Source organism: Hippopotamus amphibius, chromosome 1 (assembly GCF_030028045.1).
Source record: "Hippopotamus amphibius kiboko isolate mHipAmp2 chromosome 1, mHipAmp2.hap2, whole genome shotgun sequence".
Taxonomy (NCBI): domain Eukaryota; kingdom Metazoa; phylum Chordata; class Mammalia; order Artiodactyla; family Hippopotamidae; genus Hippopotamus; species Hippopotamus amphibius.
This window is the reverse complement of record NC_080186.1, coordinates 463,478-477,487: the sequence shown is the minus strand read 5'-3', so window position 1 is coordinate 477,487 and position 14,010 is coordinate 463,478. Positions and strand designations below refer to the sequence as shown.

Here is a 14,010-nt window from a genome sequence, read left to right as displayed (position 1 = left end):
GTGGGGATCAAGTTCTGTTTAAGATGCACTCCTGTGGAGGACCTGCCGTCTCTTCATTCACTTCGATAAAGGCAGGTGGAGACGTGGCAGACAACTGTGGGCCGTTCCTGGCACTCCCACCCTGGCCACAGGACCCAGGTTTCCCTTTGTGCTGTGGCCCTGTCCCCAGCTCCAGAGTCTGGCCCTGGCTGTCTAGAGACATCAGCTTTTCCCTCTCCTCTGGCCAGCCACTGTTCAGGGCATGGACGGGCAGCCCCGGCAGGACCCACGAGAAACAAGCTGTTTCCTGGGGTTTCCTTTCCTGGACAGTATACTGCTGTGGCTCGCAGAGAAGGGACATCCCGGAGCTGCTGGCTGGGGTAGGGGAGGTGGGGCACTGCAGCTATCTGGCCCACGGAGGTGAAGAGAAGAGGGGAGCCTGGCACTCAGCTGGCACAGGCCTGAGCTGCAGGATCAAGTCTCACTAGCAGTGGAAGTCCACGGTGGCCACTGGGTTTGGGCAGGTTTGAGTTGGGTGCAGTCACTGGCAGCTTCCAAGTATTGAACTCGGCCCCACCCAGGCTCCTACCCTGCAATCTCCTCTTCAATCTGTCCCACACCCCAAGCTGCCCCTCATCCAGTCTTTCTTTCCCACCATCCTCACACACTAGTCCTTGCACTAGTCCTGATGAAAGTCTGGGATAACTGTTCAGCAACGGATAACTAGATAACTCCAGATGCTGTCACATCTCAGGCGACAGCAACACGTCGGGTGACGTAAAAGCCACCAGAAGCTGCCAGTCACTAATCCTGAGAACGCCTGGTACAACCGATGAGGAAATGGAGGGTCAAACCCCTGGATGGCTCCCCGCTGTTAGCAGGATAAAGTCCAAGCCCCTTCCTGCGGCCCCAGGGCATCCCATCCCGACTCCTTATGCTTCAATGCCTCTTTGTAGCCTGTGTGGCTTCATAGAAACATAGAATCGAACGTTTCCAGCTACCCTCTTCCTTCCCTCTGGACTCAGTTCTGAAGGCGAGAACTTCGAGAATCTGGCGTTAATACCTATACCCCAAAGCCTGGACCCAGTAAAGCCTAGAAAGTAATCACCGCGCCGGCGGGCACAAATTAACTCAGGGAAACAGCATCTTGCTGCTGCTGGGCGTGGGCTGGGTACCACTCACCAGCGCGCGCGCCCATTCTTTCAGATCTGTGGCCTCCGACAGCTCCACCCAAGCCTCGGCCCGCCGGCCCGCAGGACGCAACCCCGTGGGAAGGAGAGCTGCCTCCCGCCCCCGCCGCGCGGGCCCTCGCGGCAGGGGGCGTCCCGCCTGCCCTGCCCACCCGGGGTCGCCCGCGGGCCTCCTAGGCCCCCTCGGCACCTGCCAGACCGCTAAGAAACCTGGGCCTGCGGTGGGAAACTCGCGAGCTGCCGGGTCTTTGCGCGAACAGTACGGCCGCGCCGGGGCAGTTAGACCGTAAAAGGAGCCCGGGGCCGGCACTGGCGACTAGTGCTTCCGGGTCGGGGCCGAGACTGCGGCCTAGCCCGGGCGCCGCAGGGCCTCCTGGGTAACGAGCCCGCCCCCGCCTGCGCCGGATTCCGGCGCCGGCCGCGCCGCTGACGGACAGGCGGTCAAGCCAATCGCGGTAAGACGGCGCCTGGCGGCCCGCCGGTGGAACCAATGGCATACGGCGGGGCGGGGCAGTCGCCGCCGTAGGGCGTCGCGAGGAGCCGCCCTGCCGGGAAGGAGCCCTAGAGGGAGTCGGCGGCACAAAATGGCGGCGGCGACGGCGACGGCCGGGGCCGGGGCTCCGGGTCCGGCGGCCCCCGCGGCAGCAGCCGGCACGCCGGGCTCCGGGGTTGCCGTCCCCGGGTCTCAGGGGGTGCTCATCGGGGACCGGCTGTACTCCGGGGTGCTCATCACGCTGGAGAACTGCCTCCTGCCCGATGACAAGCTCCGCTTCACGCCGTCCATGTCGAGTGGCCTGGACACCGACACGGAAACCGACCTACGCGTGGTGGGCTGCGAGCTCATCCAGGCGGCCGGCATCCTGCTCCGCCTGCCGCAGGTGAGGGAGCGGCCGCGAGCCTCGGGCCGAGGTAACCGCCGCGCCGGCGCCGGGAAGGCTGCCGGGCCCTTTGTGGGCGGCGGGGCGGGCCCCGGACCCGGAGCCGGACCCCCAGTGCGGACCCCGCCCGGGCTCCGGGCCCAGCGCCGACCCCCAACCCGGACCCCGACCCCGGGCCCAGCGCCGCCTCAGGCCCAGAGCGTCCCCGCTGCCGCCCACCGGCGGTGATGCGGGAGGCGAGGCGGTGGTGCGTGAAGAGGTTCTGTGGCCGCGGAAGACGTCTTAGCTTTTGGTTCTTTGTTAGGAGTCTTGTCAAACCCAGCGATTGTACTTTGAGACCCGTGGGGTGGGCGTTTGAAAAGAATGGAACCTTTTTCTTGTGCAGGTGGCCATGGCTACCGGGCAGGTGTTGTTCCAGCGGTTCTTCTACACCAAGTCCTTTGTGAAGCATTCTATGGAGGTGAGGCTTCCTCCCCGTCCTTCTTTCCCACGGAAACGTGTCGACAGGAAGCCTGGCTTTGTTGCGTTGCCCGGTTGTTTGACTTCCTTGGCTTCCAGTTGCAGCGCTATACTTGGGGGGTTGGGAAGGCCCCTGTACTGCGGAGGGGATTTTCCCAAGTGGCCTTTTTCTCGGGGTGCACCTCCTTTGCTTTTAACCGCCGTTCTTCGGCTGTTGGAGAGTATCATCCTTGGAACAGACATCTTTGTGTTGCGTCACGTATGTTTCAGCACGTGTCAATGGCCTGTGTTCACCTGGCCTCCAAAATAGAAGAGGCTCCAAGACGGATACGGGATGTCATCAACGTGTTTCATCGCCTTCGACACCTGAGAGAGAAAAAGTGAGTCTTTATTAGAGCCGTTGTAAGTATCCATCTCCCTGTTTTCACAGTTGTTCAGTTACATTAACGTTTCTGAAACAAGATTTAGGGTGTGAGGTTTTAAACTTATGTCCAGAAGGAGGCTTGGTGCCTAGGGGGTACCCAACAGATACTGTTTAAACAGTGAAGGGCCTACAGTCAGGAGGACAGGGCACTGTGGCTGTAGTTGGGCTGGCATCAGCTTCCTGGTTTCCCCACGTCAGCCTGAATGCTCTAGAGCTGGGTTCTCAACCTTAGCACTGTTTACTTTTTGGGTTGGATGATTCTTTGTTGTGGGGACTGTCCTGTGTGTTTGTAGGATGTTTACAGGCATCCTTGGTCCAGGCTTTCCAGTGCTCCAGTTATTGGGGGGCCTTTGTAAAACACAGCTTTGGCTTTTAAATGTTGTGCTTCTGTTGGTTCTTTGGTTTTCCATTCATCCTCAATACACCTGCTTATACGTTGAGCTGGACAGATGACACATAGTCCTTGTGAGATGAGATTGTGAGACCCTCCGCTGTTCAGGTGGCGTTTATCATGTGTAAGGAGAACACAGAGAGGGTTATTGGGGAGGGATAAGTAGGTCAGTCCTGGAGCTTGAGGAAGACTTTGAGGTTTTGTTAGTTAAAGGAAGTGAACTTCTTGACTCCAGCTGTGTTTTTTATGGTAGATTGTCACTGGAGGTAACCATGAGGTTTGTTTTATTTGACCCTTATGCAGACCCTGTGCTTTGTCTTTGTAGAAAACCTGTGCCTCTACTGTTGGATCAAGATTATGTTAACTTAAAGAATCAAATTATAAAGGCTGAAAGGAGAGTTCTCAAAGAGCTGGGTTTCTGCGTCCACGTGAAGCACCCTCACAAGGTGGGTATGAGGCCCAGCTGCCGCGTGAGCCCCCCCAGTCACTGCTTCACTCCCACCCAGACTGGAAACTAAGGATCAAACCCCTGATTTGGTTTTCCAGTTCATATCTGTAATCTGAAAACAACTATTTTCTCACTGGTCTTCTTGTATTGTGTTAATGTTAATAGTCCATTTTTAAGAGTTTTGGAAATTGCATCTTTTAAGTTGGAGCCTTCAAAAATAGTGATGAGCTTGTACATATGAAATCTGTCAGTTTACTTTTTCTTTCTCAACAGCTGATTTTCTAAAGCTGCTTTAGTAATAATCTTATTTTTTTCTATGGGGGAATTGGAAGCATTCTGAACTCTTTATTTGGAGATGAATGAAAGCAGTTTTGCAGCGTGTGTCAGTTGAGCATAGGACACCGCGCATATCGTCTGTGTTACACTCAGATGCAAAGAGCGCTGTTTTCATCTCTGTTTCCACCCCTTTCTTATTGGGGGTGCCCTGTGTATCTTCTCTCTTGCTTGTTTGACTTTCTGACATTAATTCAAAATCTCGGTAAATTACCATAGATTTAAGAGCTTTTTCTTCATTTCTGGAAGCATTTTCACACCATGTTTTGTATAAATCGGCGGCTGGGGTTCAGAAACATTCAGGGCAGGCTGATCTCACTGGTGGAGAGCGTGTCGGAGACGAGAATCAGCCCCGCACCGGCTGAGACAGACTTGGGTGCAGCTAGGTCCTCACGCCCTTTCGTGGCACCTGGCTGCAAAAGCAGGGAGCACGTGTGTCAGCAAAAACTCCCCTCCAGCTGAGCTGTGCACCAGGCGTGTGACCAGGAGCCACCCCTGGGATCTAGCACGAGGCTCTTATTTGCTGCGTGGACGCTCTCAAGATCTGAATTCTGGGTTCTCGAGGTTCTTGGTAATAACTGCCTGACCCGTATCTTCCAGATAATCGTTATGTACCTTCAGGTGTTAGAGTGTGAGCGTAACCAACACCTGGTCCAGACCTCATGGTGAGTTGACCTTCCTTGTTTTATGAGAGCAGCCAGGGCAGTGCAGGAGTATGTTGATTTGAGGCACTTGGGCAGTGGGTAGTCAGTCCCATGACTTGGTTGTGGGCAGGAGTTGTCTGAGTGCCCATTGTTCCTGCCTTGTAAATTCCAACCAGACTCCCCAAATATCAGGCACTGGTGGAACGGTAAGGTGGCCCGCCCCCCGAGGAGAGCAGTCAGTGGGCTTCCCGCTGGGGCTGTGGACCTGGCACGTTGGGAACTTTCCCGCAGCTGCCAGCGTGGACTTAGTGGCTGTAGATCCACCGTGGACTCGCGTGTAACGGCCTCAGTTAAGCGAATCCCGTGGGAGGAAGAGTGGGTGAAAGCCTTCCTACAGTTTGGGGACTGATTGTAATAATGCGTGTGCTAGAAATCAAGCCTGAAGTAACGGTTCAGAGCTGGGTGCTTTTCCACAGAGTTAAGTCTGTAAGGGTCGTGTTTTTGCTGACTGAATTGTCTGGTGCTATGCTGTGTCTAATGGAGAACCTATTTTGACTTTTCTTTTCTGTACTCTTTCAATCAAAGGGTAGCCTCTGAGGGTAAGTGACTAAGACTTCTCCTCTCCTGTCCAAGCGCTTCGGTGCAGGGACAGCGGCCGTCCTCAGCCAATCCAGTGCAGGCTCTCCGCCGAAGGCTGGCTCTAGATGGTGGTATGCGCACGATAGTCTAGTGCTGGCCCGCTGCTGCTGTGGTTCTCTGAGCATTGTGCTTCTTGTTAATCCTCTGTCGTGCTTGGTAACTGTATCGATTAGAGTTGATAACTGTCTTGACTTGAATTTTGTCCATTTGAAACTGCTCTACCTGTGCAATAAAGATGCAGTACCTTTCTCTTAACAAACCTACGGGAAGCTGTGAACACGGGCTGGTGGGGGTCCAGACTGTAGTGTGGGGTGGGGATATTATTTCCGAAAGTCCAAAAGTTGCTCTTTTCAGCAGCTAAGTGTTGACACATTCTAGTAAAAGGTGTGCATCTTTAAATCATTCCATGGACACTTTTTATATTGTAACTTATTTCAAAAATAGCAGTAAGTTTAAATATGTGTTTTGAGGACTTCATTTGTCTTTTTTTTTTTTTAAGGACTTAAAAGTTAATGGTTTAATAATATTATCACTATTTGAGTACTAAAGGTTTTTTTATTAGAACCAAAAAAGTTACTGATGGTTATGTTTATAAAATGTTTGAACTTGCACTTGTCGGGACGCGTGGCCTTGGCTCCATCGCACAGGCTCTTCCTTGGTCCCAGCTGGGCGCTGGAGCCTGAGCTTCAGAGCCAGGCGCTGCTAGTGGGCAGGTGTAGAATTCGTCATGAGGAATCTCTCCGTGGGTTCGTAGGTCACCTCCAGGATTTTGGGCAGAGATAACCAGGGTTGGGGGTGCATCAGTCCAACCCCAGCACAACTTGGCTCCCCTGTGGATGGAGCCGGTACCATTGGGGATGTTACTAAATATGTGACCTGTTCAACTATTTTCTCGTGGAATTAATCTCTTGTTTTCGCAATATTGATAAAGTTAATGTGAGGTCTGATTTTTGGTCTATTAAATCTTAGAGGAATACATATAAACAAATATGTTGCAAATGTTAGAACTTTAACTTAAGAAATGCAAATGTTTTGTATTTTTATGTCTTCTAAAATATAAAGTTTTAAAAATGTACTGAGTTTTAAAAATGTACTGATTGTGATGAAACTTGTAGTATTTTGTTGTTTTTATCTGACTTTATGAATGTTCATTTTAAGACCCCTTGTTGAAATGGGACACTTTGGAAACAGTTCTTTGATAAGCCTGAGAAGAGGATTTCCCTTTGGGCACTGAGCCCTCTGCATGGCATTCCCATGCACCCACGAGCGTTTTCCCCCCTTTTCAAGTGGACTCCCGTGTGGAAGAAGCTACGCCGTGAGCACCTCTTCCTGGAAAAGGAGCGCGAGAGGACGAGCTGTCTCAGAAAGGCCCTTGCAGGCTTCGTGCTCCGCCCGTTCATTTGAGTTTGCATGGTTCTCTGCACTGTGGATTTTGAGCATTTAGGTTTCCTTAATCAAATACATTGAACTGCCACAGTAGACATCTTTCAGAGGCACTGTTTTGCATGAGAGCAGGCCAGAGGTTAAGAGGGAAAAGTAAAGTTAAAGTCGGTTCTCTTTCATAGCAACATGTATTGTCTGACATTCAGCCAGCTTTTAAAGTTTTTTTCAGTAATTTCCCTGTCTTCCTGTCCTGTATTCACAAAAAGCAGCTAGAATGTTTTTCCATGAACTTGTGAGGTTCTCAGGACTGTCCGGCTCTAAGCCCTGGTAGTAGACTACTTAGCGGAGTAGTGACTTCACCTAGACAGTGCAGGCAGGTGTTGTGCACCTCGCCCGGCGGGTGCAGCTCTTCCTGCCTCTGGTTTTCAGGAACTACATGAACGACAGCCTCCGCACGGACGTTTTCGTGCGGTTCCAGCCTGAGAGCATCGCCTGTGCCTGCATCTATCTCGCTGCCCGGACACTGGAGGTCAGTCCTGGGCCGCCCTGGGGGTTCACCAACCCCAGCAAACTTCTACGTACTTTGCTTCAAACTGTGCTCACTGGTGCCAGTAGAAAGCTTGTTGGTGACCAGCAGGCTTGTTTTTTATTGCCGAGAATCTTGTTGGCCATGAAGAAGTATAACGGTGATGGCTTTTGTGTTTACAGATCCCTTTGCCCAATCGTCCCCATTGGTTTCTTTTGTTTGGAGCGACTGAAGAAGAAATTCAAGAAATCTGCTTAAAAATCCTGCAGCTGTATACTCGGAAAAAGGTTCTGTGTCTTTTCATGTAACGTGCATCTGCGTTTGCCTGGAAGCACCTCGGCTGAATCGTGCACTCTGGCTTTTCTAGGTTGATCTGACGCAGCTGGAAGGTGAAGTGGAGAAGCGCAGGCATGCCCTTGATGAGGCGAAGGCACAAGCCAAGGGCCTGCTGCCTGGCAGCACGCAGGTGCTGGACAGCGCGTCGCGGTTCTCACCTGCCCCCAAGCCGGGTGAGCCCCAGTGCGCGCGTCTGCTCCTCCCGGGGGTGGCCCTCTCCTCCAGATTTCCCTTTGAATCACGTCTGCATCTAGTCTGAGCTCTCCCTTATGCTCAAGAGTCCCCCCAAAACAGGTGATCTTTGACATGAGGCAGGGGCCCCTGTGAAGTCCGCTTTTCTGCCACCCCTAGGAAGGGGGATGGACGGGCTCCTGAAGTGGCCGTTTCCCCAGCCTGCCCAAGTAGTTTGTCTTTGATGAATGTCTCTTAAATCTGGAGCAGTAGGCTGTGTTGTCAGATTCTAGAATTAAGCATGACGCCCATCCTGGTCGGGAGACAAGACGAACAAGACAGGTGGCCTTCCGACATCTGGCAGTTCCGAGCTGGGCTGGGAGCAGGGCGTGACCGTCAGCAGCGGCAGTGCTGTGGGAGCGGCCTCACCTTGGCTGAGCCGTTTCTCACCAGGATAGTCATCAGGTTGTAACTTCCCATACTTGATTCTAGCAGAATCCCCCAAAGAAGGCAAAGGAAACAAGCCTTCCCCCCTCTCCACGAAGAACGCCAAGAGGAAAGTGGAGGGCGTGAAGAAAGCCAAGGCTGACAGCCCGGTGAATGGGTGAGTATCCGTGTGCCCCGACGGGCCACTGGGGTTGGCTGGAGATATGTGGGGTCTGAGACTGTGTTCTGCCCTGTTCTCAGCTTGCCGAAGGGGCGAGGGAGTCGAAGTCGGAGCGGGAGTCACGAGCAGAGCTACTCGAGGTCCCCATCACGATCCGCTTCTCCTAAGAGGAGGTGTGTGCTGCTCAGGGCGCACGGAGGCTGCACCTGGCCGGGTGGATGTTTTCCCCGGGAGATGGTGCGGCCTCTCCTTGGGACAGTTGCTCCTGACCCTGAGGTAGTCGGGATGGGCGGTCACTCACACGGTCTCCTTCACAGGAAAAGCGAGAGCGGCTCCACGTCTGGCGGGTCCAAGTCACAGAGCCGCTCGCGGAGCCGGAGTGACTCCCCACCAAGACAGGCCCACCGGGGCGCTCCCTACAAAGGCTCCAAGGTGAGGAGCTACCGGAGATCCAAGGACTGCAAGTACTCCACCCAGAAGCCACACCAGTCCCGGAGCCGGAGCTCCTCCCGCTCTCGGAGCCACTCACGGGAGCGGGCGGATAGTTCTGGAAAATACAAGAAAAAAAGTCATTACTACAGAGACCAGCGACGGGAGCGTTCTCGGTCTTACGAGCGGACAGGCCATCGCTACGATCGGGACCACCCTGGGCACAGCAGGCACCGGAGGTGAGGGGCAGGGTCCCCGAAGGGCTGCCCCTCCGCCCTCGCTGTATACATCTCAGCCACTGGCCCTGGGGCGTGACTCTTTCTGGAAATGGTTGTTGACTCTGGGCCGTGTGAGGAATTTGGAAATGGAAGGGAGCGGCCAGCAAGGCGCCCGCCCACGCCAGGCTTGCCCACCTCAGCAGCAGCCCTGCTGGACACAAAGGCTGGGTGCACGTCCTGGTGGCGTGGCTTCTTGGTGCTGTGACAGGCTGTCTCCACTCCCGTTCAGATGCTCAATTACGTTAAACCAAGAAAGTAACTTTTCGAACCTTTGCCTATATTAGGTTGTACTTATGTACGTATTTTGCAGTGTTTCACAATGAGAAAATGGCCTTAGCAGCCCCTTACTCTCTGTCCACGTTGTAAATAAACATGTGTTTAATACAAGTTAAAGCTATATATGAAAACTCAGAACTTGAATTTTGTCAGCTTAAAACTTGTGTAGAGAATTCTGATTTTTAAAATGTGAAGGTATTTAGATCTGTGTTGAAAGTCGTATATTTTTATCTGTGCAATGCTGAGTGCAGGCCACCAGCTCTTAAACAGAGAAGTTTCCTATATGCGCATTTTACGTGGTTAAATAAACACATTCTCTCTACTCAGGACATCGGGACGTTAAAGGGTTTGTAGTTTGTCATCCTGCTTGCTTGCTCCTGTGCAGTCTGCTGTGGGGAAGCCAGGAACAGGGACCCTGGCGGAGTGTCACCCCCAAGGGGTCCTCCATCAGAGTGGGTGGCAGGGGAGCAGACAGGCTGGTGGTGCAGGTGGGCGTCGGAGCTGTCTCTGGCTGCCGCGTGCGCTCTGTGCGGATCAAGGGCTGTTGGGGGGCCTGTCATATGCGACGTGTCAGCTCTCCCCAGACCAGCACTGCTGTGCGGGTGGGAGGCATGGCCTTCCTGGTGCCAGTGGGCCTGGAGAAGAGTGCCCCAAGTCCGTACAGCCAAGGAGGTGTGAAGCACCAGGGTCAGCGCCCAGGGTCCAGGTGGCTCGCTCTTTTCGTTTCTGGCTGCATTGGGCCTTCACTGCTGCATGTGAGCTTCCTCTACTTGTGGCAAGCGGGAGCTGTTCTTTGTGGTGTGTGGGCTTCTCACTGCAGTGTCTTCTCGTTGCGGAGCACAAGCTCTAGGCGCGTGGGCTTCATTAGTTGCAGCTTGTGGGCTCTAGGGTGTGCGGGCTTCAATAGTTGTGGCACTCAGGCTCAGCAGTTGTGGCTCGAGGGCTCTAGAGCGCAGGCTTAATAGGTGAGGCGCATGGGCTCAGTTGCTTCCCGGCATGTGGGATCTTCCCGCACCTAGGATGAGTCCGCGTCCCCTGCACTGGCAGGCGGGTTCTTAATCACTGCTCAACCAGGGCGGTCCTGTGGCTCACTCTTACGACCAAACCACAAAAGCGTGGGTAGGCTGTGCGGCTGGCGTGAGAGCTGGGCTCCCAAATGTGTTCAGAGACCCGACCTGGGAGCCAGAAGCAGCCCCTCGGATGGAAGGGTACAGTGTCCTCTGGCGACTCAGTTATGGAGCTGCGCCTGGACCTTGCGATTTCTGCCCTCTTACTGGCCTATCCTCCACTCCCTGCTTAGCCAGGTTGAGGCCTGGGGATGGCCAGGCCTGGCCACTTCCTGCTAAGACTCACAGGAAGACCCTCCTACAGGTCAAGCCTCTGAGCAGGGCCAATGGGATTCCCCAAATCCCAGTCCCAGCAGGAGCCCCTGCAGGTCCATTCTAGGGATCCTGCGCATCCTAGCCAACCTCAGCGAGGACAGCGGAGGCTTTGTGGACTAGACGGGTGAAGTGGTGCACTCGGAGGCGCCTACACTGAGAAGCAACACTGCGTCTTAGCTAAACCCCACGCTCATGGAGGCTGCTTTTGGTTTTCCGACAAAAACTTCCCATGGGCACGGGATGGGAGCTTGTTCTAAGGAAAGAAAAAACACTTCCACCTACGCAAAAGGCGTCGTATTATCACCCATCCCGCTTAGACACGGGGCCTCCTTCGCTTATCCAGACTGGAGAAGAGAGGAGGCTGCAGGCCAAAGAGACGGGGCAGCAGGTCCGAGACCCCCTAGTCCCTCCTGACAGCGCCCGGGCTCTCCCCCCAACGCCCGGCACCGCACTCCCGGCGTTAGGACTGAGGGAGCGCGGGCCGAGCCGCCGTCACCTGTCTGCCACCCTCCTTTCTATCCTCGGGAAGGAGGGCAGGGGGTGGAGGGCACTCCCCGCAAGCCCAGCAACAACGGGTCCTCGGCCTCCCGCCCAGCAGCCGCAGCTGCTCGGGCCACTTCCGTCGCCCCCGCAAACCCTATTTCCGTCGCCGGGATAACGTCCGTTCCTCAGCCCCGAAAAGCCACTTCCGGCCTCCCGGCACGACAGGCCCCTGACTAATTCGGGAGCGACGGCGAGTTCGGGCCACGCCGGCGCAGAGGGCTTCCCCCCCCCCTTGGGATTGTGGGAAATGTAGTTTTCTAGTCTCCGCAAGGGGCAGGGGGGGCCGGCGAGCTGTGGGAGAGGCTGGGGCGGGGGTGGGGGGTGGGGGCGGCTCCTCCGGCCGGAAACCGTCGCTTTCTGGGGCCGGCGGGGCCGCCTCCGACTCAGAGGGGGAGCCGTGGGGCCCTAGCGGGAACCGGAGGGCGGCCGCACGCGGGCTGGGGGCCGGTTTAAGGACGGACCGGAAGGGCCTGAGCGCGGCGGCGGAACGGTCCGTTGAGTTTCCTGGCCGCGTTTGGCGAGGATAGGCGTGCGGGCTCCGGAGGCAGCCGAGGCGGCCGCGGCCGCCTGGGGCTCGGGGCCTGAGACCCGAGCGTCGGCACCACCCGCGCGGGGGGCTCCTCGGGGTGCAGCTAGGCTCAGGGAAGGTCAGTACCTGCCCAGGGTCGCGCGGCTGCGGAGCGGCGGCAGCGGAGGTTTCGCGGGAGGAGCCGTGCTCGACGTAGCGTCCTCGTGGTGGCAGAGGTTGGAGCGGGAGACGGGCTGCTGGAGACGGGGGGGACCGGAGTTCCCGCAGTGACCTCGGCGCGCGCCTGTGTTCTAGCTCCGCTGACCGCCGCCGCGCGCAGACCATGTTCCTGGTGCGCCTGACTCGCCAGCTGCTCAGGGCCGTTCCCCGGGCAGGTGAGAGGCCCCCGTGGGGCAGAGGGGTGGGATGCGCACCCCGGTTAGGAATGTGGGGTTAGCAGCTCAGTTCCCCCTGCTGCTGTGCTTCACCGGCTGGAGGCTGGGTCTGGCCGCACAAACAACCGCGTAAACGTCCCGGTCTCACACAGGGGAAGGCTGCGCCTGGGAATGTCAGCAGGGCTTCGTGAAGTTCTGCCCCCGGGCCCGGTGGCCGTGCGTTGGTCGTGTCGCCCCACGAGCGGTAACTCACTGTGCCATTTTGTCCCCTGCAGGCTGCAGTGGGCCCTGGCCTGTCTCCGCGGTGCTGGGCAGGCATGCCTGCAGGGCTCACTACAGCACGCAACCAACAGGCCCGAGTGGGGTGGTCTCCCTCCCTGGCAAGCGGGTCCACCTGGAACTTGAGGAGATGCTGGTTCCCAGGAAGATGTCCATCAGTCCCCTGGAGAGCTGGCTGACCGTTCGCTACCTTCTACCCAGACTGGACACTGGGGCCCCAGGGACTGTGTCTCCGGCCCAACTCTATGAGTGTCCGCCTAGCCAGGCGGGGGAAAGGATCGAGCAGGGGAGTGAGGAGGTCTGGCACCTACGCCAGATGCAGTGCAAAAACGTGCTCAAGATCCGCCGGCGGAAGATGAATCATCACAAGTACCGCAAGCTGGTCAAGAGGACTCGGTTCCTGCGGCGGAAAGTCAGGGAAGGACGCCTGAAACGGAAGCAGGTGAGTGTGGGCCCTCGGCCCAGAGCTGGGCAGGGTGGTTGAGGTGCGTGGCTGTGCTGCAGACCTGTCATGATCCCTCCCTCTGCACTCGCAGATGAAGTTCGAGAGAGACCTGAGGCGCATCTGGCTGAAGGCGGGCCTGAAGGAAGCTCCTGCAGGCTGGCAGACCCCCAAGATCTACCTGAAGGGCAAATGAGTCTCGTGGCTCTCCCCAGCCTCTGTTGTTGATGATGACCCGTTGCAATAAATACTCAGAGAACGCAACCGTCCCTGCTGGCCTCGACCCTCTCCTGCTTGGTGTGAGCTGTCTTGGGATTGAGGCTGGCACCAGCCTCTGATGTTACAGGAGGCACAAGGGCCCTGGGTGGCAGATTGGCAGTGCCTTCCCCCAGCTGACTCTCGTCTTGGTGCCAGCTCTGCGGGAGCGACAGCCTGGCTGTTTATGAACTAGTGCTGTGGGGGCAGCCGTGAAGAGTCCCAGCCCTGCTCCTAATGAGCACATAGTTGGGGAGTGTACCAGGGGACCAGCTTGGGGGTTGGGGAGCACCCCGGCTGTGATGATGGGTTAGGGTACATGGTTGACTCTCCATGCAGTATTTCTGTGGGTCATGTGATATTGGACCTGTTTATTAAAAAAAAATCATGTGTGCAGGTGGGCCCACACAGTTGGGGGGCCCTGCTGAGGGCTCCTTGGCCTCTGCCGCTTTCTGGGGACCTGAATGGTGGTGGTGAGGAAGGGATTGCCATCAGGAAGGGGTGGTCTGCTCTCGTGGGTTCAGGGTTGAACTGGCTAAGGAGAGAGTACCTCTTATGCAGCTGGAGAAGCCCGGAGTCTTAGTGTGAGCCGGTAGCCCTCAGGGACTCTAGGTTCCTCCTGCATGGAGGGAGATAGGTTATCCCTAGTGGTGGGGGTGGGGGCCCTGGGCCTCTGTGTCCAGCCTGGGGACTAGGCTGCAGGCGAGGCAGCCCGGTCGGAGTCCGTGAGCGCAGGTGAGGCTCGTCCCCAGCACCTGCCCCCCTCCACGTCAGGGTCCAGGAGGGGAGGGCGGCTGCCTCTCTCCGGAGCCCTG

At 56.3% G+C, this 14,010-nt stretch overlaps 2 protein-coding genes across 8 annotated transcripts; both read left to right on the top strand.

Annotated features, from left to right (window-relative positions):
- Positions 1-1,704: 1,704 nt before the first annotated feature.
- Positions 1,705-9,720, top strand: CCNL2 (cyclin L2). 6 transcript variants are annotated; one of them, XM_057749821.1, is made up of 11 exons: positions 1,705-2,047; positions 2,433-2,507; positions 2,777-2,886; positions 3,647-3,767; positions 4,703-4,767; positions 7,198-7,297; positions 7,477-7,581; positions 7,662-7,803; positions 8,294-8,405; positions 8,489-8,581; positions 8,726-9,720. In XM_057749821.1, the coding sequence occupies exons 1-11, from the start codon at positions 1,754-1,756 to the stop codon at positions 9,078-9,080; spliced, it is 1,572 nt and encodes a 523-aa protein (XP_057605804.1). In that variant the 5' UTR covers positions 1,705-1,753; the 3' UTR covers positions 9,081-9,720. The 6 variants fall into 6 exon arrangements, with proteins under 6 accessions (XP_057605804.1, XP_057605848.1, XP_057605812.1 ...); XM_057749829.1 differs by having other exon boundaries at positions 1,727-2,047; positions 8,297-8,405; XM_057749855.1 differs by having other exon boundaries at positions 1,941-2,078.
- Positions 9,721-11,695: 1,975 nt separating this feature from the next.
- AURKAIP1 (aurora kinase A interacting protein 1) lies at positions 11,696-13,209 on the top strand. 2 transcript variants are annotated; one of them, XM_057746104.1, is made up of 4 exons: positions 11,696-11,806; positions 12,140-12,219; positions 12,495-12,940; positions 13,035-13,209. In XM_057746104.1, the coding sequence occupies exons 2-4, from the start codon at positions 12,168-12,170 to the stop codon at positions 13,134-13,136; spliced, it is 600 nt and encodes a 199-aa protein (XP_057602087.1). In that variant the 5' UTR covers positions 11,696-11,806; positions 12,140-12,167; the 3' UTR covers positions 13,137-13,209. The 2 variants fall into 2 exon arrangements, with proteins under 2 accessions (XP_057602087.1, XP_057602082.1); XM_057746099.1 differs by lacking the exon at positions 11,696-11,806 and adding an exon at positions 11,813-11,963.
- Positions 13,210-14,010: the final 801 nt, after the last annotated feature.

Coding starts and splice junctions, on each gene's coding strand:
- CCNL2 (XM_057749821.1), top strand. CDS start 1,754: ATGGCGGCGGCGACGGCGACGGCCGGGGCCGGGGCTCCGGGTCCGGCG. Junction 2,508..2,776: donor TTGTGAAGCATTCTATGGAG/GTGAGGCTTCCT, acceptor CGTATGTTTCAG/CACGTGTCAATGGCCTGTGT. Junction 8,582..8,725: donor TCCGCTTCTCCTAAGAGGAG/GTGTGTGCTGCT, acceptor TCTCCTTCACAG/GAAAAGCGAGAGCGGCTCCA.
- AURKAIP1 (XM_057746104.1), top strand. CDS start 12,168: ATGTTCCTGGTGCGCCTGACTCGCCAGCTGCTCAGGGCCGTTCCCCGG. Junction 12,220..12,494: donor CAGGGCCGTTCCCCGGGCAG/GTGAGAGGCCCC, acceptor TGTCCCCTGCAG/GCTGCAGTGGGCCCTGGCCT. Junction 12,941..13,034: donor GACGCCTGAAACGGAAGCAG/GTGAGTGTGGGC, acceptor CTGCACTCGCAG/ATGAAGTTCGAGAGAGACCT.